The sequence below is a fragment of the Sceloporus undulatus genome, chromosome 1 (genome assembly GCF_019175285.1).
Source record: "Sceloporus undulatus isolate JIND9_A2432 ecotype Alabama chromosome 1, SceUnd_v1.1, whole genome shotgun sequence".
NCBI lineage: Eukaryota > Metazoa > Chordata > Lepidosauria > Squamata > Phrynosomatidae > Sceloporus > Sceloporus undulatus.
The window spans coordinates 5132265-5156385 of NC_056522.1; the positions used below are offsets into that span (position 1 = coordinate 5132265).

Here is a 24121-nt window from a genome sequence, read left to right on the forward strand (position 1 = left end):
ACGGAGGGAGGTGGCTCTGGAAGGTCGCAAGACAGCCGGGATTGTAGTGTGTTGGTCCTGACTCCAGTCTCAGGCGACACCTTTTAACTGAAGCTACCTACTGAAGAAACGATGGGGTAGCGGTTTTGGAGGACTCATTACTTGGTTTTCGGCGGAGCCAAGACATTGAACCCAAAAGAGGGGGCCCTCTCGTGACTTGGAAGGTAGAGATATAGTGAGTTCTCTCAGATTCCTCCACGCTCATCCGCTCGGATAAACATCCTATAAGGTGACACTGTAGGGAATATAGGTGTATAAAAGACTTGCACCGTATTTTGATATTTGGATATAGACAGTCTTTTTTTTTGTTGTTTCTTTTGCTTTTTTGGTGACTAAAATATCTTGTAATTAATCTACAGACTGGAGTTGAACAGGGTTAACACAATAGAAAAAACTCGTGTTGAGAGTTGTTACTCACTTATCCGCGTGTAACACCGTGACTAAAATATTACTGAAATTTTACTTTAAGGCTACTCCACTCAGCCAAGTTTTCTTTTTTAAGAATTGTTTGCAAACTGTAGGGGGCCGGCGCCTCGTTTCTTTCCCCTTTCTTTTCTCTGATCTCCTTTAAGTGGGAATTAGCTGAACTGGGAGAAGATCAGCTGAATTTATTGCAGCTGGGACCTCGGAGATTTGTGAGTCAGCCCTTGTTTGATTCAGCTGAGCCCAAGAAAGTGTTAAGACCCAGAAGAACAATAGTTTGGGACGGGCTTCTTCTATCAGACTGGCTCAAATGGTACAAGAAGCGGCAAGTACAGAAAGATGAATGCAAGTGGAATCAATACAATACAAGGCGTGACTCCTAGACGGAATAAGCAAACAATCAGAAATAACTCTGTGTTCTAGAGGACTGAGGGGAATTTAAAAGGATTTTAAATCAGAAATTAGGGAGGAACAGAAGAGTCTAAGGGAAAGAATCAGGCGGGACATGCAAATAGAAATTGAGGTCTCTCCCACAAGATTGACTTGATCAACCGCGATATTGCAGAAAATAAGAAAGAAGTTCAAACAAACTACAAAGAAAACAGGGGACCTGGAGAGGAAAGTTATCAAATTGGAAAGGCATCAACATCAGGAAGACTTTCTTTACAAATTCAAGAAAAGCGATATAGGGACAGGCTATTAAGATCCGGGGCTTCCCGAGGTAGAGAGTGAAGATTTAGGGGAGAGGTCTTACCCGCGCTATCCCTTTTTTGGACATTCCGCTGGATTTGATTGAGTCACAAACAGATAAATTATCAGAGTCAGTTCAAAAATAGCCCAAGATAAGGGGCTACCACGCGAGTCGTCATCGTTTTACCCACCACTAGAATAAAGGAAAAGTGCGTGCACCAGAACATAAGGACAATTTAGTAATCGTGACACTCAAGTTAAATTTTTAGAGATCTTCCTCTACAAGTCATAAAACAAAGACGCAATATAAATTCCTGACAGCCCCTATTACAGGGAAAATATAAGCTATAGTGGGCGATCCGGGGGTATTGTTTTCATGTTTAAACAAAAAAGAGTCAAGCTGATACAGTAGAGAAGCAAGACTTTTACAGATCTTTTCTTTATTCTGACTCGGGGGAGAGGGAAATTACAGAGATGGAAATTCGGAAGAGCTGAATATTGAATCAGGGAAAGAAGAGACGTTCGAGACGAGCAGCAGAGAAAGAAGAAACCTCTCAGAGGGCTGGAATAGAACAGAGAGCCAAACCTCTTCTCCTAAGCCTTGATTTGGAAGATCCAATCTTCTCTCCAAAGACTTTTGATGCTTGAAACGTTTTGTCATTTCCTCCCTCTTACCTTGTATTTGTTTGTTTTCTTGTCCTGGAAATTTATATTATTACCTATATATTATATACATACGGTCTTTTCTCTGACATTAAGAGATCTCTTAATTAAGGGGAAATAGATAAAAATCTTATTATTTTTCAATAGGTTTATACGTAATTTTGTTGGCTGTAAAGGGTCACTAGATAAACAATGACGATTAGACTTGCGTTTGGGAATGTAGGGGATTAAACGGGATAAAAAGCGGAAACAGATTTTCCATCTATTAGAAAAAAGAGGATATGATATAGTGTTTCCAAGAAACGAAAATAAGAAGGGGAGAGCAAAAAATATCTAAGAAATCCCAGTTGTGGTATTGTTATGCACTTTCGACAACAAAAGAAAGAGGTGGTTGTGGCGTTTATGTTAACAAGAAATTTCAGACAAAAGAACTTGGCACTGTGATGGGGGTAGATACCAAATACTAGAAATTGATACAGGCGCAACGAAATTTATGTGTAGTAATGTGTATGGTCCACTGAAAAGAAAGATATCTTTTACAGAAAACTGAACGAGGAATTAATGCTGTAGACCAGGGTAATGTTGTTATGGCAGGGGATTTTAATGGGTGCTAAATCCCAAACGTGATAGGAAATCTGGGAGAAAAATAAAAGACAGTCAGGGGAGGGAAACTCCCGAGGGCTGCAGCGAAATGATTCAAGGCATAGTTAGAAAGACTTATGGATCCACCAAAACGGGGATAGAAATGGTTTTACTTTCTATTCTGAAGCCCATAAGTCGTGGTCGCGGAATTGATTTAATTCTGGCTTCAGCACAGTTAGTTATAAGGCTCAAAAAATGGATTAGATCCCAGAGCTCTTTCAGATCACTGCCTGATTGAGATGTCTTTGAAGGAGGACAGAAGTGTGATTATGTTTGGCGTTTAAGGATGATCTGTTAGAAGATGAACAGTTTGTGAAATAATAGAAAGAGGAAATAATTTCATACTTTTGAGACGAATGAAACCACCGATGTTCAATCTAAATAGTGTGGGATTTGGCAAGGCCGTATTTCGAGGTTTACTAATTAAAAAAAGCATCAGAAAATAAAAAAGCGAGGGAGAGAAAGGAAAAGAACTGCTGAGGAAACTTAAAGAGAAAGAATCCCTTTTGGAGTCTGATCCTACAAATCTGAGGATCCAAAATGAAATAAAATTCTCCAAAAACAGACACAAACAATTTCTTAGAGATAGGTAGGACCTAAGGAAATCTAGGCAATTTAACTTTGAACACGGGAATAAAGTGGGAAAGTGTTAGCAAAAAAAACTGAAAAGACCAAAAGAGCAGAGAGCTTTACCAAAATAAGACAGTAAAGGATTGATCACTTCCCGAGAAGGCATTGTGAAAGCCTTCGGACACTTTTACAAGGATTCTTTACAAAGACCCGGCGTGAAAAGGGGTCACAACTTAGCTTAAAGGAATATCTTAATTCTAAAATCAAACTTCAATCTCAGATGAGGATAGAGATAAGTTAAAGCAGAAATATCGAAACAGGAGATACTGGCTGCAATCGGTATATGAAGGAGGGCAAAGCTCCAGGCAGGGACGGTTTTAGCCCATTATTTACAAAAAATTTCACAATGGAAACTGCCAATCCTATGTATAGGTATTCAATCAGGTAAATTCAGAAGGCATTCCCCTACGTGGGAGGCAGCAAGTAAGCCCTTATCCCTAAAGAAGGGAAAGACCCCCTTTTGATTACCAATTACCGCCAATAAGTCTTCTAAATGTGGATTATAAAAATTTTTACTGCCATCCTGTCAACTAGAAATTAAAAGGCATCTTAAATAAGGTTCTAGTAGGATGCAGAACGGCTTTCCTACCGGGGAGGGCAATTAAAAGGACAACATTCGGCAGATATTACGCCTTGAATACTATCATGTTTAACACATGACAAGAAGTGTGCAGTATTGCCTTAGATATGGGAAAAGGCCTTGTACTCTCTGAGATGGGGATTTTTTGTTAGAAACTCTCCGTCATGTAGGATTTGGAGAAACCTTCATTGGTCAGATTAAAAATATTTACAACATACAAACTGCCAGAGTTTCGGTAAATGGGGAATTAACTCCCGAATTTGGCATACAGCGGGGGTGGTAAGTAAAACAAGGCTGCCCCATTGCTCCATTACTTTTTCTGATGCCATGGAGTATTGATTTCAGCTATTATACAAATAAAAGTATTAAAGGCTTGAGGAAAGGGGGATACGAAATATAAAATCCAGGAGTCTTTGCGGACGATGTTTGCCTTGATCATTGGAGAAACCGAACCAAAGTATAGGACACTTACTCTACGATTAGATCGTTTTAGTTTTTTTTCAGGATTAAAAGTAAATAGAAACAACGGCCATGTTAACAAAAGATTTAGGCGAAACAAGAGAAGTGGAAATTTAAGGAAGGAATCTGGTTTCATAGAGAAAAAAAATTGAGGGTATCTGGGAATTTGGCTTGCAAAGGACAATTTGTTGAAACTGTTTGAATAACTATATTGAATGTGGAAGGGAAATCCAGGAAGATTTGAGAAGGTGGAATCGTTTAAATCTTTCTTTATTGGGGAGGATAGCACATATAAAGATGGCAATTCTCCCAAAATCATGTTTCTTTGCAAAACCTGCCAATCACGATAAAAGATGAAGTTTTTAGAAAAGTGGGATTGTGAATTAAGGAAATTTGTTGTGGAAGGGACAAAGGCCCCGAATTAAATGGTCTGTGTTAAAGGATTGCAAGGCACAAAGGCGGGATACTCTCTCCCAGATTTTCGAATCTATTATTGGGCTTGTAGTTTGATTTGGCTGCTACCTGGATTAAGCTAAACGATCCCTTCACTTTAAATTTGGAAAATACCCATATGAGATTTGGTTGGCATGTTTTTATTGCTATGGGAAATGGAAAGCTAACAAAGATTTTGACAATCACCCATTTGGAAGTCGCTATAACCAATTGGATTAAGATAAAAAAAACTTTTTTCCTTAAGTTACCGTTATGGACTTCCCCGCTCCCTTTATTTGTTGATCTTTTAAAGAGTGGTTCACAGTCTCTCACAGCTTGCGTGGAATTCTAAGCTCATTATATCTTAAGAGAGAAATGCTTTTCCACCTCTTAGGTCTGAAGTGCGCTTGATGTTATTTTTCCCTTTTCCTATTTAAAGTTAGAGGAATAAATCTATTTCTTTTCTTTCACTTTCCTTTATCTTACTTACGTTGGGGATGGCAGAAATTGTGTCGTTTTTGTTGTTATTAGATGGGGGGAACTGGGGCACACAAAAATTAAATAGCTAATAAATTCCAGTTTTAAATGCTCAGAGGTTTGTAGACACTATTCGTTCAAATAATTTTATTATTATTATTATTATTGCCAAAGATGACTAATGTATGAAATCAAGGTTTAGACAACTATTATATTCTGAACTTGGTGTGAGAGAGACCGCACTTTACATTTCTCATATCCAAAGATGTAAATTTGGAGAAAGGGGTTGGATTGTGGGTATAGCCAAATATAGCATTGTGGGTTGTGTTTTTTAAAAAAAGCAGGACGATAGATGTTAGTGAAGGATCATACAGACAATACCAACCTATTTCTCATCCTTCTCAAGATTCAGAAAGTGCCATTTGACAATGCCTGAAGTGTTATCTTGGCTTTGTAAACCACAGATTAGATCTAGCTGATAAGTAGGACAGCACGCTTCTTATGAAAGCTTATTCATGTTTTCATGGCTTAATAAAAGCAGGCACTGTTTCTATTGTCTGATGATATATCATTATTGTCTTTTAGGTTTGTTGGAATACTGACAACACAATTTCAACGAGGGATGCTGATACCGTGAGCCTCTTCATGCTTTCCTTGTACATCAGATACTAATACAATGTGGAGAGAGACAGTGATGGTTGGCTTGCTCCTTTTGTGGTTCTCTGGCTCAAAGGAGGCTTCTTATCCCCATGCTAGCCCTTTTGTTGCTCTCTTGGCAACCCCCAGTTAACTGAAGACTGGGGAGAAGAATTTGATTATTGGATCCAGTAGTATCAAAAGTTGCATCACTCATCTCAAGGAGAAGATGAAATTTCCATTCTATTGGCCCGTTGTCAAACTGGCGCAATAACATTTCCTTCAAGAGACTTGCAGATAAAACAGTTCTGGTTATGGCTACTGATCCAACGTGATAGGGGCGCGGCACCAATTCTTGGACTCATGACTGGGTATACCATGTTGCGGAATGGGGGAGTAGGGAACGGAGGACAACCCTGGATGTTACGATGGTCCAGTCGCATTCGGCTCACTTGGCTTAGCTTCACGCTGTTCATCATCCTGGTTTTCTTCCCCCTCATCGCCCATTACTATTTAACCACCATAGATGATGCAGATGATGCTGGCAAACGCATCTTTGGCCCCCGCACAGGGAACGAACTGTGTGAGGTAAAGCACGTCCAAGATTTGTGCCGCATCCGAGAGTCAGTGAGTGAAGAGCTGCTTCAGTTGGAAGCGAAGCGCCAAGAGCTGAACAGTGAGATTGCTAAGCTGAACCTCAAGATCGAAGCCTGCAAGAAGAGCATTGAGAACGCCAAGCAAGATCTTTTGCAGCTGAAGAATGTCATCAGTCAGACAGAGCATTCTTACAAAGAATTGATGGCTCAGAACCAGCCCAAACTTTCTCTACCCATCCGTCTGCTGCCAGACAAAGATGAATCTAACTTCCCTTTGCCAAAATCCAACAGGAATTGCCGGCTACACAACTGCTTCGACTATTCACGTTGCCCACTAACCTCTGGCTTCCCTGTGTATGTCTACAACAGCGATCAATTCGCTTTTGGGAACTCCTTAGACCCTTTAATTAAGCAGGCCTTTGAATCCACTGTAAGAACTAATGTGTATGTTACTGAAAATGCAAACATTGCCTGTTTATACATAATCCTAGTGGGGGAAATGCAGGAGCCTGTAATGCCAAAGCCTACTGAGCTAGAGCAACAGTTGCACACTCTACCCTATTGGCGGACTGATGGGCATAACCATCTCATTATTAACTTATCCAGGAAGTCAGAAACTCAGAACTTTCTGTATAACATCAGCACAGGGAGGGCCATGATTGCCCAGTCCACATTTTATGATGTACAGTATCGTCCAGGGTTCGACATTGTGGTGTCTCCCCTTGTCCATGCCATGTCAGAACCCAACTTCCTAGAGATCCCACCCCAGGTACCTGTTAAGCGGAAATACTTATTCAGTTTCCAAGGAGAGAAGGTTGAATCTCTTCGATCCAGTCTGCAAGAAGTACGTTCGTTTGAGGAAGAAATAGAAGGCAATGCCCCAGCAGATTATGATGATAGGATCATTGCCACCCTGAAGGCTGTCCAAGACAGCAAGTTGGACTTTGTCTTGGTAGAATTCACATGTAAGAACCAGCCTAAGCCAAGCCTGCCCACTGAGTGGGCTCTTTGTGGAGAAAGGGAAGACAGACTAGAGCTACTGAAACTATCTACCTTTGCACTGATAATCACCCCAGGCGACACCCACCTTGTAATCTCTTCTGGGTGTGCAATGAGACTATTTGAGGCTCTGGAAGTTGGAGCTATCCCGGTGATTCTTGGAGAGCAAGTCCATTTGCCCTATCATGATGTTATCCGGTGGAACGAGGCAGCCTTAATCATACCAAAGCCACGTATCACAGAAGTGCATTTCCTTCTGAGGAGCATTTCTGATAATGACCTCTTGGCCATGAGGAGGCAGGGCCGCTTCTTGTGGGAGACCTACTTTTCCACATCAGACAGTGTCTTCAGCACAGTCTTGGCCATCATAAGGACTCGAATCCAAATTCCAGCTATCCCCATTCGAGAGGAAACAGCAGTGGAAATCCCGCACCGATCTGGCAAAGCTGCTGGCACAGACCCCAACATGGCTGACAATGGGGACTTGGACTTGGGGCCAGTGGAAACAGAGCCGCCCTATTCATCTCCCAAATACCTGCGTAATTTTACCCTCACAGCAATGGATATTTACAGAAACTGGAACTCAGCTCCTGGTCCTTTCCATCTCTTTCCCCACACACCCTTTGATCCTGTCCTGCCATCAGAAGCTAAGTTTTTGGGGTCTGGGACTGGGTTTCGTCCTATTGGAGGGGGAGCTGGTGGCTCCGGGAAGGAGTTCCAAGCTGCGTTGGGTGGCAATGTCCCCAGGGAACAGTTTACAGTAGTCATGTTGACGTATGAGCGAGAGGAAGTATTAATGAACTCCCTGGAGAGGCTCAATGGTCTCCCTTACTTAAACAAAGTAGTGGTGGTCTGGAATTCACCCAAGCTTCCATCAGAAGATCTCTTGTGGCCGGACATTGGTGTTCCAATTGTGGTAAGAGCAATTCAGATACTTATTTCTTATTCTTCAGTTGGAGTGAGGTGGAAAGATGTCAGACTTTCTTTCTCTCTACAAAACAATGTGTGGTTTTAGTCTCATTTCTTTAACTGTGTAATAATATTTTGGATCCCAACAGAGTATTTGCAGTGCTGAGGATGGGTGGACATTGTCTCTACCAGCATATGAAGAGATAATTGCTCTTCATGTACTGTCACTACTCTTCCCATATAGCCTCAGAATCCAATCCTCTGTTGAATTGTTATAGAAGTGCTCCCCAACTTTGAACCCTTACCAACCTAAGGGCCTTGGGAAGGTTCAGAGCAAAGCAGATTGCATGATCAATAGGTTTTCAGCCTTTTTACTTGTGGAAAAAATAATTTCAAAATAATATTGATTCGCATTTAGAGCACGAATGTGGTCAGCACCTGGGCAGTCCAAAGTCCAAGCAGCAAGCTCAGAGAGGAGTTTTGTAAGTTCATTATAAAAAGTATACAGACATAATTCAGATTCAGGGCATCTTGAACTTCAGGGAGTTGTAATAGCAAATGTATAATATACAGCCTAACTCCACTCCAAGAACAAAAGCCTTCAGCAGATTCAGAAAAGCTTTATTCAGTAAGCAGAATTGATCTCAGTACATAGTTGTTGTCAGAAGTGATTTTTTCCCTCCAGTTACAGCGTATACTTAGAGTCCAAATAATTCACCCTTTACAAAAACCTTCATCCCATTTGTCAGCAATTCAGAACATATGCTCTTCCCTGTTCTTACCCTCCTATTTTCTTCCAGCTACAGCTTCCCTGCAACTTCCATAATCTCACAGCCAGCTCATAGTCCCAAGGCATGTGGAGGGTGCCAAGTTGGCAAAGGCTGCAGTAATGTCTTTGCAGCAAAAGGAATCTCATATTTGTGGGGGACAGGTCAGCAGGGAGGGGAGGAGTGCTGGGAGGAACTGAGGAATGATTATTCTCACTGGAAAAAATTTAGGAGGCAGATTAAGCAGCGTCCCTTTGTCTTTTTTGGAGCAAAAGGATAGCATGAGGAGGAGGTTATAACAGTTTTCTATATGCATATGTACAATACAGATCATTTTGTGCCATTTTTGGAATTGTTTATTGGCTTAGGGAGTTTACTCCAAGTAGGAGATTCTGAATAGCCAATGTGATGTAGTAGTTTGAGCATTGGACTACGATTCTGGAGACCAGAGTTCAGATCCCCAGTCAGCCATGGAAACACACTGGGTTATTTGGGGCAAGTCACACTCTCTCAGGCTCAAAGGAAGGCAAAAGACAACCACCACCACTTTGAACAAAACTTCCCAAGAAAACCTGGTGATCAGTTTGCTTTAGATGTGGCATAAATTGGAAGTGACTTGAAGGCACACAACAATGAACAATGCTGTTAATTTGCTGGTGTTCATTTCAAGACAACTCTTCATTGTTGAAGGTTAAGGATTCTCTTCTTTCTTGCATAGCCCTGTGTTAACCAGAGGAGAAAAGATCCTTTTTAAAGTACCGGAGCTGGGAGGACACCCATGCTTAGGTTGCTTCTTCCTTTCCTTTCCTTTCCTTTCCTTTCCAATAAGGCATATTCAACCTGCCCTATCCTCATCTTTTGGTGATAGTCCTCATGGTCTTAGTTTGAGCAGGGTTAGTTCAGATACTGGGTTAGATGTAAGTCTTAAAGAAGCTTAGATTTGTGAAAAGAAGTTGTGGTTAGTGAGGAGGCACTGTACATCTAAATGCCCCCCCCCAATCTAAATGGCTACTTGGGATTGTATACACATCAGAGTGTGCTTTCCAAAGTGTCTACATTCAGTAGACACTCCATGGTCATTCCATATACTCGCATGGGTCCAGTTTGTGTTGGGACAGAAAATAATTATCCACAGCCTTAAAACTATTAAGGGTTATAACTGGAAGCCTTGGGTGGGGGAAACAAGGAAGGGGTTTCCAGCTAACAAAGGAGAAAAATTGTTCTTTCCCACTTTTCATAGTTTTTCCCCTGGATCTTTACATCTCTGGTTATAATTCTTGCACACACAGAGGACTAATTCCATGATAATAGTGCTAGCGTTTTCTTTCTAAAGTAGAGGTGAGGTGGGAAGAGAAGGCAAAATGTACATTCAGTGAGGATGATAAGTTGCCTGCTGGAATCCAATGCTAGATGCAGTGAACCTCTTCCTAATATATTTCAACATATTGTTTCTCACTAATACTTATGAAGAGAAGTGAATAAAAACATGCCCTCTCCCCCCCCCCCAAAAAAAATAATTTCCAGTTTTACATCTTTTTGAAAAATTAGTTTTCAAATTATCCCGCTTCTTTTTTTTATCCCCCCCCCCCCCCCGCTTCAGAAACTAATAGCTCCCTTAGAAAATAATGCCTATTTAAAATATAAACTTCTTCTTGACTTCTGCAAGATGTCAGCCACAAAGAGTCTTCTCACACATGTGCAGGAAAATGCAACAGATCTTACCCACAATATTCCATCTCTTTCTGTAACTCTGGAATTTGTTATAATTGGGGAGAATGTTGTCCGAAACTCATTACTATTTACTTGCAAGTTTTAGCTTGCCTTATTTATTTGGCAAGGAGCCATTAAAAGCCGAGTTACAATAAAAAACAGTTAAGTTAAAATATCCAGCAAAACGAGATTCAGTGACTGAACACACACACACACACACACACACACACACACACACACACCAAAGAGACAAACAGAAACTGCCATTGTTGCTTCCTGGATTAATTTTTGATTAAGGTCTTTCTAATCATGCCAGTTTAACCTTTCAAGACTACATGGAGTAAGAAATAATCCCTGCAGAAAGGCATAATTGGTTGTTTTTTGTGGGTTTTTCGGGCTATGTGGCCATGTTCTAGAAGATTTTCTTCCTGACGTTGGCCACATAGCCCAAAAAAACCTACAAAAAACTATGGATGCCAGTCATGAAAGCCTTCGACTTTGCATAATTGGTTACTTATAGCCAAGGTAGCCAACCTTTTGCCCTTCAGCTCCTTTTAGACTACCACTCTGATCAGCCCCAAACACCACAGCTAGTAGTCAAGGAGCTGTAATCCCAAAGATTTGGAGGGCATGCGGCTACCTACTGTATATAAAGCTTAAAGGATCTACTACAAGTTGAGTCTCCCTTATTTGGAATTACAAAATCCAAAATGTTCCAAATCCAAAATTGCCCACATGGTTGTCCGACCTAGTGACACCTTTGCTTTCAGATGATTCAGTGTTTGTTTAAAATATTACATATAAAATTACCGTCAGGCTGTGTTTATAAGGTGCATAGGAAACATAAATAAATTTCATGTTTAAACTTGAGTCCTCTCTCCAAGATAGCTCCTTGTGTTCATACAAATATTTCAAAATCTGGGGGGGGGGGGGGGAATCTGAAATCCAAAACACTTCTGGTCTGAAGAACATCAGAAAAGGGAGACCCAAACTATAGATGCCAAGGAAGTGTCAGGAATTGTGAATTCTTGTATGGGAGCAGTTGGTTTAGCTGGTCCTTGTGGCCCCTTTAACATCTTAAGAGTCCATGATGAGTGGCACCCATCAGCATAGAACTGGGATTTTTTGGAAGGAAGGAGAAAGTGAAAAAAGCAATATTACTGCAGTCAGATGTCCTCTGGAGGCATTTTAATTCAACTCCCAGCCTCTTCACCCAGCACAACCAGTGGTCTTCACTTCTGGAAATGGTGCATGTTTTAGTGTAGCATCTTTGGATGATGCCTGATTGGTGAAGACTAGTACAGTTTCTTTCCCACAGTTCCCTGGCTCGGTTTGGGTTGGAGTGGCACCCCAGTCTTTTTGAAGCCTGAGAATCCTATACAGTGGTACCCCGGGATACGAAATACCCACGTTACGAAATTTCCGGGATACGAAAAAATCCCACAGGAAATAACTGTTCCGGGTTACGAACGTTTTTTCGGGTTACGAAGAAAATTTTGGTGCTTTTCGGCGCTATTTCACACGAAATCGTGGCTTTTCCCCATTAGCGCCTATGGGTTTTCGGCTTGCGAAGGCTTTTCGGGTTACGAAAGCGGCGGCGGAACGAATTAATTTCGTAACCCGAGGTACCACTGTATAAAGTTTTTGCTTCTGGCATCTCGAGACCATGCACCCTGCATTCCAGGCTGCAAAAACACTGATATCTTATGAGGCTGCAGAGAAGCTGTGAAACGTACTATTGGTTGCAATGTTCTGTTTCTGTAGAATATCACATTTTACTGGTTTTAAAAAGTGATTTTCTAGTAAAGTTCTAAAGTGTGCGGAGCCAGCATGGTGTAGTGGTTTGGGTGTTGGACTACAGCTCTGGAGATCCTGGGTTTGATTCCCCACTCAGCCATGAAACCCACTGGGTGGCCTTGGGCAAGTGACAGGCTCTCAGCCTCAGAGGAAGGCAATGGCAAACCTCCTCTGAACAGATCTTGCTAAGAAAGCCCCATGACAGGGTGTCCATAAGTTGGAAATAGCTTCAAGGCACACAAGAAACATATGAATGTGAAGATATATTTGACAGTTTATGAGTAGCAGCTGTAGAAATCTTTGAATCAAGAAGTTTTGCTGAATCATATTTCCAGTCGTTTGAGGGCTGCTCTCTACACATCTGCTTTCCATGATGTTGACCTGCCTTAAATAGTTATTTCAAAGTCTTTACAACAATCCTGTGAGGTAGGACATCATCTGAGAAAAAGGTCTTGCCTACAGCCAAAGCTTTGAAAAATTATTTCTTGCACAACAATACCCATGATGTCTTCTATCCTTATTAGTTAGGGATTTGTAGTTCCAAAACCAGAAACCTTTCCAGGCTTTGCCTAAGGCAACCCAGTGAGTTTATAGAAGGGTAAGATGTGAACAGAGACTTCTTTCTTTATAATTCTGGTCTCTCTCTGGGCTATTTCACCACAAATGCATGTTTATTTGCCTTGAATATTTCTGTAAGCAGGTCACCAAATTGTTGCAGGTTTTGTTTGTTTTTTTACACTCAATTTTGCTTGTCTTTTTCATTCATTGATCCTGAATTTTTGGGTTGGAAAATTCCTGGTGTTTGACTGGCTCCTTCATTTTAAAACCTGATGCGGGAGCTGAAATAATTGCCTTTTTGTTTCCATAAGCCAGACTGCAAAGCAAGTCCGTATTTTTCTTTCTTCACCTAGATATTTTTTTATTGTGAGCTATTTAAGATGCAGCAGAAGGGGCTGGGGAATCAAGGTTTTTCTCCAATTAAAGATAGAAGGGGTGGGGTAGAATCAGCATCATTTAAAAATTGCTATTTCTATTAACACCAAAACAATTTCAAGCATCATAAGACCACCAGGTGCAGAACAGCGATAATACCACTGTGACAAAGTGATTACTGATCAAAGCACCTAAAGCAGACAGCTAATGAACTCCAACAAATTACAGTGTAATGAGATGGGGTATGTTGTGCATTCTAAAATAGGTGCTGCCAACACCAAAACCCATAGTAACCTATGTGCAGGAAGCAGGAAATGAAGATTTGAAAACAGCAAGTACTATGTGGTGATCTGAGTCTTGGGATCCAAATGAAGGAAACACAGGTTAAAATTCCTGCTCACTCTCTGATCTGTAGAGTAGAAACTGTCCCAGACTATACATTTGACAACATCTAGGACAGAAGACTAGTCCTTAGCCCAGCGGTTCCCAACCATTTTGACTCATGGAGTCCTTATTTCTAAGGACCCCTAAGAGGCCTACCCTATGACTTACAAGTTAATGGTGTTTAGGGATATAATAAGAATATATTCTTAGACTCATAGAATCATAGAGTTGGAAGAGATCACAAGCGCCATCCAGTCCAACCCCTTGCCATGGAGGAACTCTCAATCAAAGCATCCCCGATAGATGGCCATCCAGCCTCTGTTTAAAGACCTCCAAAGAAGGAGACTCCACCACTCTCCAAGAGAGTGTCTTCCACTGTCAAACAGCTCTTACTGTCAGAAAGTTCCTCCTAATGTTGAGGTGGAATCTCTGTTTCTGTAGCCTGCATCCACTGTTCCAAGTCCTATTTTCTGGAGCAGCAGAAAACAAGCTTAACACCCCTTCAACTACCTAAACAGGGCTATCATATCACCTAACTGTCTCTTCTCCAAGCTAAACATCCCCAACTCCCTAAGTTGTTACTCATATGACATTTTTGCTGCCCTCTTTTGGACACGTTCCAGTTTCTCAACATCCTTTTAGAATTGAACTATTCTTTAATTCAATTTTTATTGCTTTCATTTTCCTGGAGCAGTTGCAGAGCACCTGGGAAGTGTACGTGGAGCCCTAAGGGCTTGCCTTAGCCCTTTCTTTTTACACATATAGGCTGGCTTCCTATTTCTGACATGGACAGATACAAGTTCACCCAGTGTCTGCATATGCCCTTTTTTGATTTGTTGCTAAGGTCAGTGTTCTCTAGCACCCTCCAAAATGTTGCCCCTGCATTCCCCCACCCAATTATTCAATGACTGCGTGGGGGAGAAAACTGACATGTCTGGTTATGTTGTTGTAGGAGATGCAAAATGATTACTTCGCTTGCTGACACATTTAGAGAACCCTGGCAGATTTCAGCGAATAATGATTATAATAATAGTAATAATAGTAGTGGTGGTAGTAGTAGTAATAATAGTTGTTGTTACTATTATTTTATTTCTTAGCTGCCTCTCCTCAAAGCTCTAAGTGGGGTGACACATGAAAAACCATTTAAACACATGGGTTAAAGAGCCTTGAGGAAAGGCAGGAAATAAATAAAATTTGTTGTTGTTGTTGTTAACATAGGATTAAGATAACCATTACATTAAAATCACTCAGACATAAATTTAAAATATACCAGTTTAAAAGTCACAGTTTAAGCGACTGGATAGGCCTGTCGTAAATGATAGCTCTTTAATACCGCTTTAAATTCTGACAGCATATTTAGCTGTCGAATCTCTCCCAGCAGGTCATTCTATAGTTGAGGGACAGCTAATCATAGAATCCTAGACTTGGAAGAGACCGCAAGGGACATCCAGTCCAACCCCATTCTGCCATGCAGGAAATCCCAATCAAAGCATCCTTGACAGATGGCCATCCAACCTCTGTTTAAAGACCTCCAATGAAAAGGTCCTCTGGGTGACTGTTGCCAGTCTAGTCCTGGCCACTTGAAGGAAATGTCCCCCAGAGGACCTGAGTGTATGGGGCAGATTATACAGGATCTACAAGATTATATGAGAATAAGGCCATTGCTCTGCATGAAATGCAAACATAGGATGGGGAATACTTGGCTTGAAAGCAGTACCTGTGAAAAGGCTCAAAAAGTCTTAGTAGGCCACAGACTTCACATGAGTCAACAACATGATGCAGCGACCAGAAAACTTGATGCAGTTCTAGGCTGCATCAACAAGAATATAGTGTCTGTCCAGATCAAGGGACATAGAATCATAGAGTTGAAAGAGATACAAGAGCCATCCAGTCCAACCCCCTGCCATGCAGGAAATCACAATATAGTGCCACTGTATTCTGCTTTAGTCAATCATGATCTGGAATGCTATGTTCCAGCAGCGGACACCACAATTCAAAAAGGATATTGAGAAGCTGGAACATGTACAGAAAAGGGTGAGCAAAATGATCAGAGGTCTGGAAACAAAATACCCTGGTGGAAGAGGCAGGCCAGACTAGTTGAAGAGCAATGCAAATTATGAGCAGACAAGACTTAAGTGGTGTATCAGTGCTGTTTGGAAGAGAAATCCTTGAGAGGAGCCATCATGAGAAATGGTAAAGACTGAAAGGGGAGGAGTGGACAGAGGGTAGCATGAGATCTGGCTAAAGTACAATTAGTGCCAGGTAGAGAAAGAGCAGTGGGCCTAAATACCATAAATGCACCAAATCCTGTCTGATCTTGGAAGCTGAATGGTTGCGCTGGTTGGCATTTGGATGTGGGATGGCAATGACTACCAGGTGCTGCTGGCTATATTTCAGAGGAAGAAACTGGCAAAACTACCTTTGAGTATTCCTTGCCTAAGAAAACCCTATTAAATTCATGGGATCTCCATAAGTTAGGCAAATTAAAGGCACACAGACACACAGAAGAGGCCCCCCGAGAGCAGAAATTGTTGTTTGTTTATTTGTTTAGTTTGATTTGGAAATTTCACTGCCAGCCCTGGAGCTGAGTATCCTGGCAGTGGGAAATGGCTTGTTGAGCGTACATGTGTGAACTAGCCCTCTGGGATGAGAATGGAAGAGTTAACCTCTGTAGCCATTCCAGCCTTGTGCCTCATCCGATTTAAGGCCCTTGCCAAACCTCCAGAAGGGCGTGGTTGCTATTTCTACTGGCCTGGCACACCAGTGGTACCACGATTCTTGCTGTTTTCCCTACTCCAGTCTGATTTTAATTATGAAAACCTTTGGAACAAATGGCAGGCTGGACTTCTTGTGTGAGACAGAATACATCTTTTGAATTCACTTTAAAATATTTTTTAAAAAATAACAATAAGGAAAGGAGAAAGATGCAGCTTTGCCCGTACTTGGAATGCTTCTGCATAGAGGACAAAATATTTGTTTTTGGAAATGGGTGTAATGGCACAGCCTCAAAAGGAAAGGATGCCAAACAGCTGCAATATAATAGCACAGTTTAATTAAAAACAACAACTGTGCTCTTAGGAGAAGAGGAGGGTTAGCTTTTCAGATCATAGAAGAGTAAATAAATAGGTATAGTGTGAAAATAGGTATAGAGGTTGGTGATGCTTTGCCTATCTGGCAGTCTTCTAGGGATCCCCAGGTCTTGTTTTCACTGACCAATTCAGTTTGCATGTAGACCAAAGGTGGGCAACTATGGTGGCTCGAGACACCAATTGTCTAGCCTTGGTCCCTCTATGGGCCACAGAGACTATTAACTTCCAAATTTCCAAAGCCAAACAAAAATGGAAGAGAATGGAAATCTGCTTCTGGTTTTGAAAAACAGATGTGACTACAAAGTTGTTTTTATGACGGTTGATCCCTCCAGACTCTTGGAACTTTTTTCTTACCCAAATAAAAAGTGGAAAATAGCAGCAATTTATCTTTTACATAGGTTTCAGGTTACTGTTGTTGCTGTGCGCCTTCAAGTCCTTTCCAACTTATGGCAACCCTAAGGTAAACCAGCCATGGGGTTTTCTTGACAGGGGAGGTTTACCATTGCCTTCTCCTGAGGCTGAGAGCATGTGACTTGGCCCAGGTCACCCAATGGTTTTCATGGCTGTGCTCAAATGACCAAGCTGGGAACTGAACCCTGGTTTCCAGAGTTGTAGTCCAGCATTCAAACCAGTACACTACCCCCTCCTCATTTAATGTTAAAATAACATTGGGAGGGGGAGATGGGAACTGAAGATTGAGAGGTGACATTGTGGTCATCTTGAAATATCTGAAGGGATGTTAGGTAGTAGATGGCGAAAGCTTGTTTTCTGCTGTTCCAAAGAATAGGATGTGAACCAGTGGACTGAAATTACAAGAAAGAAGATTCTACCGAAACATTAGGAAGAATTTGTTGACTGTAAGAGCTATTGAAAGATGGAGTACCTCGGAAGGAGGTGAATTCTCCTTCATTGGAGGCCTTTAAACAGAGACCTCAGAGAGTGGTGGAGTCTCCCTTTTTGGAGGACTTTAAATAGCCATCTGTCAGGGATGCTTTGATTGTGAGTTCCTGCATGGCAGAAGGGGTTGGATTGGATGACCCTTGGGGTCTCTCCCAACTCTAGGATTCAATGATTCTAGGTTGGATGACCATCTCTCAGCACTGCTTTAGCTGTGGACTTCTGTAAGGCAGGGAGTTGCACTAAATGGCCCTGTGGTTAGTTCCAACTCTGTAAGTCTATGGTTTTTCGATTTTTCTTTACCATTTTCTCAGGGTAAGTGACCCCCAGAGTGCCCATCCCACTGGGCCGAAAAAGTTTCCCCTAATAGCTTTTGTTGGTTTAGTTCTTCTTTATTTCAGCCGCAGGTTTTTCCAGCTCATTCTCCTAATGACGCACCAGCTCTGTGCCAGCATATAAATTGCAGAGCATTCTTTTTGTCTGTAGTACTTTAGTTTCCTCCTGGCAAATTGTGGGTGCATTTTGCATGCCTGCATGTGGCAAAGAGTGCAAAGGGCACGTCTATTAGCCTAATAAAAACAAAAAACAAAAAGGAAAAAAGGACCTTCTCTGCCAAGGAGCTGTACTCATTTAAACCACGCTAGTTCTGAGAACTGGAATGAAGTAATTACCCGTGTTTAGGAAAGAATGGCAAAAACGCCTTCCCACGCCACATGTTGCAAATTGCCTTTCCCTTTCCAAAACCCTCTTATGCTTATTCTGCCAATTAGTCGCTTTTATTTCATTTCGGCCAAGTAGCGGAGCAGGGCTTCCACAGCTGAGCAGTTAAAAAAATAAAATCAAAGGAGCCCATATGCTTGGCTTCTTGCCAACCTGAACATTAAAGAAAACAGGGTGTTTTATGAAGAAAACAACCAACATTTTAAGCCTTGTTTTTGTATGTTACTTCACATTTCCTCGTGCGGTCATTCAAACAGCAGTACCTATATATTTATTTATTTATTCATAAATTGAATCTTAAGATCTTCCTCTGGTCTCAAACTGCTCACTTAGGGACAGGCATTCCCTACCCCATGGTCCTCTCCAGACAGTTTCTGCTCTCTCAACTCCCAGTAAATCACAATGGTGTAGCTTCTCCTACTGGCTATGTGTTGCAACCAGGCAGAAGATCACAAGGAGCCCTGTATAGCCCTCTTTATTTGAAAGGGTGTCACATTAACTATGGAGCAAGCTTGTTTTCTGCTGCTCCAGAGAATAGGACAAGGAGCAATGGATGCAAGCTACAGGAAAAGAGATTCCAGCTCAACATTAGGAGGAACTTCCTGACAGTGAGAGCTGTTTGGCAGTGTGGAAGAAGCTCCCTTGGAGAGTGATAGAGTCTTTCAACAGAGGCTGGATGGTCATCTGTTGGGGATGCTTTGACTGAGAGTTCCTGCATGGCAGGAGGTTGGACTGGATGGCCCTTGTGGTCTCTTCCAATTCTATGATTCTGTGATTCTAAGCACATATGCACAACAAACATACAGTTAAAGCCATCATAAAGTTGTACAGAATTATAATGATGATAATCGTGAAACTACTTGAATATAATCTGGCATGGTTGACATAATTTTATATTAGCAAACTATTAGTATTCCATAAACTGAAAACCTGAGTATGGCTAAATGTACTGTGGCACTGTGGGAACTGAGTTTGGGAACATCTGGGTCACATGTTCTGTTAAAGCCTCTCCTCCTAAGTTGGATAGGACCCAAATCTGGGATCATGTTAAAAGTGCAGCAGCGATGAAACTCAGCAACTGCCTTCATATGTTTTTCTTATTTTGAGGATGAATATGTATTGGTGCATACACATAAAGTTGTAGCTGTTCATCTGGGATTGTTTTATGTAAAATTCAGATTCTTCCATTTTCAAAATCATGGGGCAAAAGTCCCTGTAGGAGAAAGTCAGTCTTCCATCACTGATTAAACCCTAGAACCATTAATATTCATCCTCCTGCCACAAAGCTTCGTATTCTTTGCTCCGGAGCAGCCTGTTGCAAGCGCTACAAGGCTCTGCAGGGTGGAGCATTTCCACGGTTGCCAAGGTACCGACCACCCTTGTCATCCAACAGCGTAGTTTTCTTTTGCTTTTATAATGCGTCTCAAGGGTGCCGATGTATGTGCTCATCTGCATCCTATTGAGCAAACACACTGAAGGGTGCAAGACGCCTGGTGGATGTTCCGCCGGGAGGTTGACATTCTGTATGCACATAATTCAGTGTAATTCAGCCTTGCAGGTAGGTACAAATATTCTCAAGTTGCCAAGGGAACAAACATTCAGAATGCTTCCTGGCTGCGTGTTGTAAGGTAGCTTTGGCAAAGGATCTATTAAATGACTTTTTTTCCTTTACCCAGTAGGTTGGTAGAATTTATTGGAGCGTGTCCAAAGGAGGGTGACTAAAATGGTGAAGGGTCTGGAAACCATGTCCTATGAGGAGAAACTTAGGGTATGTTTAGCCTGGAGAAGAAACGGTTGAGAAGTAGTATGATAGCCCTGTTTAAATATTTGAAAGGATGTTATTCTGGGAATGGAGCAAGCTTTTTTTTGATGCTCCAAAGAATAGGACCCAGAGCAATAGGTGCAAGCAACAGGAAAAGAGATTCCACCTCAACGTTAGAAGGAACTTCTTGATAGTAAGAGTTGTTGGATAGTGGAAGATGCTCCCTCGGAGTGTAGTGGAGTCTCCTTCTTTGATGGTCCTTAATCAGAGACTAGATGGCCATGTATTGGGGAAGCTTTGATTGCTGCATGGCAGGGGTTGGACTAGATGTCTCTTGTGGTGTCTTCCAACTCTGTGACTACTCTACTGGATGTGGTATTGACCACAGGTATATATGGCAGGTCACAGCATTGGCACAGTGGAACTCCAAAGCAGCTCACAAATAAACCCATTTTAAAAATTTACAGTAAAAATGTAAAGGGCAATTAAAAGCAACCAACTTAAAAACAGTATAAAATTTTAAAAACCTGCAAAAGTTAAAAACATAACTAAAACACACACACCATATACTAGCCTCTCTGGCATGATTATACATTAAAAGCCTAAGAGCCATAACATCTAACAGCATTTAAAACAACATCTAAAGAAAGCTAAGAGTTATAATATCTGAACTGCATTTTGCTAGTTTTCTGACTGGTCCTATATTAGTGTAGTGCTTACACAGTAGTCCAAAAAGCCTGGGTTTTGGAGTTTGCTTTTTAATTGTTTCCCCCCCTTAACCGTGTCAGTGGAAACTCACAGGGTCGTTTACAGATTTTTCTGATTCAGCATGGGTTACACAACAACCATTCTCTAAAAGCAAAAAGCAAGATCACCTTTGCTTTTTGCATTATTTTGGTGTTGCTTTGAAGTGGGGTAGCTCATAGGAGGAAACCTTTTCAGCCAAAAAATAGCAAACCTCATCTTTTCATTCAAAAATATCAGTTGTGGAGCTAGTTTTTAAAACTTTTCTGGGAGATTGAGGGTCCATGTTGCAAGCGCTACAAGGCTCAGCAGGGTGGAGCATAATATAATCTGGCATTATTATTTCTTACCCACCTCTCCCCATGGATCGAGGTGGGGAACAACAACAATTAACAGACATACCACATCAGTTAAAACACACATCATTTTAACAGGACAAGATATACACATATTGAAACAATCCAAATTTAAAATTCATTTAAAATTCACAATTTAAAAATCAGCTCAATAAGTCTGCTGGAACAGACTGGTCTTTAATGCTCTTTTAAATTCAGACAGCATATTCAGATGTTGAATCTCTCCTGGCAGGTCATTCCACAGTTTTGGGGAGTCCGAAAAAGAGGTCCTCCAGCTGACAGTTGCCAATCTAGTTATGGTTGACTGGAGTAAATGTCCGACAGAGGACCTGAGGGTATGGGGTGGATTAAATGGGAAACTATGGATCTTGATCAGGAGGTTAAGAAGTGGTATGATAGACCTGTTTAAATACTTGAGGGGATGTCATGTTGAAGATGGAGCAAGCTTGCTTTCTGCTGCTGCAGTTACTGGGACATGCAACAAAGGGGGCAAGCTACAAGAAAAGATATTCCAGATCAACATTAGGAGGAATTTCCTGAGAGTAAAAGCTGTTTGTCAGTGACAGATGCTGCCTCGGAGTGTAGTGGAATCTCCTTCTTTGGAGGTTTTTAAACAGATGCTGGATGGCTATCTGTCGGGAGTGCTTTGATTGTGTCTTCCTGCATGGCATGGTTTTGGACTGAATGGCCTTTGAGATGAATTCCAGCTCTATCATTTATTTGGGGGTAGATTCAGGTATCCAGAATCAGTTTGGCAGGAGTCAGTGTCCTTTTTTGTAGCCATGGTCATGGAAGGAAAATAAAATTCTTAATGATTGAAACCTGTTTTGTGTGGGTGCAGCAGTTTTGACACCTGTGGATGGCTTAACAACCTTTGGTAACCACAATTTGTCAGCTGTAATAATAATAATAATAATAATAATAATAATAATAATAATTTTTATTTATATCTTCCTGCCTCTCCCAATGGATCGAGGCGGGATCACAACAGAGTTTAAAAAAACATTTACAGTATTTCAACATTAGTTACAGCGCAATTAAAAACCACAGCTAAAAACATAAAACATCAAGTGTAAGACATCAAACATCGTCAGTCAATCGCAGGGTCAGATGCTCTCGTTCTTTTCTGATGATCTTCATAGGAGGTCAAGAGGGTATGCATGGCGAAAGAGCTCTGTCTTGAAAATTTCCAAAGACGTGACAAGGCAAATCTCTGGGAATCTGCTCCATAGTCTAGGGGCAGCTATACTGAATGCTCTTTGGGAAGTAGAAACATATTTAGATGCTGGTATCTCTAACAATTTCTTCCCACTTGTTCTAAGAGTGCGGGGCGGATTGTATAGGGAGATGCCTTCCCGTAAGTAACCCAGGCCCAAGCCATGTAGGGCTTTAAAGGTGATAACCAACAACTTGTACTGTGCCCGGAAGCTAATTGGAAGCCACTGTAGATCTTTCAAGATAGGTGTTATATGGTCAAGTCTCGAAGAACCAGTGACCAACCTGGCTGCCGCATTTTGCACTAGTTGAAGCTTCCGAACTTGGTACAAGGGTAGCCCCATGTAGAGCGCATTGCAGAAATCAAGACGAGAGATTACCAGAGCATGTACTACAGCTTCAAGGTCCTTTCAGTTGAGGTAGGGTCGCAGTTGGCGTATCAACTGAAGTTGATACCAGGCACTTCTGGCCGTCGCATCTACTTGAGATGACAAACGTAGAGACGGATCCAGAAGTACTCCCAAACTGCGAACTTCATCCTTCAGGGGAAGTGTAACCCCGTCTAGGAGTGGTGGACAAATTTCCTTCCCCAAACCTAAGGAGCCTATGGCAAGTACCTCCATTTTCCCTGGATTCAGCCTGAATTTGTTTTTCCTTATCCAGCCCATTGCTGACTCGAGACAGGGATTCAGAGGGGAGATGCCATCCTTAGTCACTGTAGCTGTCGGAGACATAGAGAAACATATTTGGATGTCATCAGCGTACTGATAACCCCACACCCCATGTCTCCAGATGATCTCTCCCAGCGGTTTCATATAAATGTTAAATAGCATGGGGGATAGAATGGCACCTTGAGGGACGCCAGATGTAAGCTCTTTCCTGGAAGAGCAACTGTCCCCCAGCCTCACCACCTGGAACCTGCCCGAGAGGTAGGATCGGAGCCACTGGAGCGCAGTGCCCCCTATACCCAACTCCCTCAGGCGTTCCAGAAGGATACCATGGTCGATGGTATCGAAAGCCGCTGAGATGTCCAAGAGCACTAACAGGGTTACACTTCCCCTGTCTGTGCTCAGATGGAGATGATGATGATGATGATAATAATAATACAGTGGTACCCCGGGTTACGAAATTAATTCGTTCCGCGGTTAATTTCGTAACCCGAAATACCTTCGTAAGCCGAATTCCCATAGGCGCTAATGGAAAAATAGCTCTCTGCTGCCCTCCGGTGGCGGAAAATAGCGCCGCGGTTTTTTCGTAACCCGAAGAAACCTTCGTAAGCCGAAGCAATAAATCCCTATGGGATTTTTTCGTATCCCGAAAAATTCGTAACCCGGCGCATTCGTATCCCGGGGTACCACTGTAATAATTTTAAAAGGCGGATCTCTTCCAGCAGGCCTTCCCAGAATAGAGAACCCGGCCTCAGAAAAATGTCTGGGAATAAGATACTGCCGCTCCCATTCATTGCTTGCTGAGTGATGTTGTTGACCTTCTGGTCAGTTTTTAACTTGTATGTTTTTTGTTTGTTTGTTTTTAAATTTTGCATTGGATTTAATACTTTTTAAAGGGGGGGGG

At 41.8% G+C, this 24121-nt stretch overlaps 1 protein-coding gene across 14 annotated transcripts in view; it reads left to right on the forward strand.

Moving 5' to 3' along the window:
* EXTL3 (exostosin like glycosyltransferase 3) overlaps positions 1-24121 on the forward strand; it is a 215683-nt gene that overhangs the window by 155756 nt on the left and 35806 nt on the right. For all 14 annotated transcript variants that reach the window (XM_042447739.1, XM_042447688.1, XM_042447775.1 and 11 more), the window contains one exon: positions 5621-8182. In XM_042447739.1, the coding sequence (XP_042303673.1) occupies positions 6035-8182 (2148 nt within the window). In that variant the 5' untranslated portion in view covers positions 5621-6034. The remainder of the gene's footprint in view (positions 1-5620; positions 8183-24121) is intronic.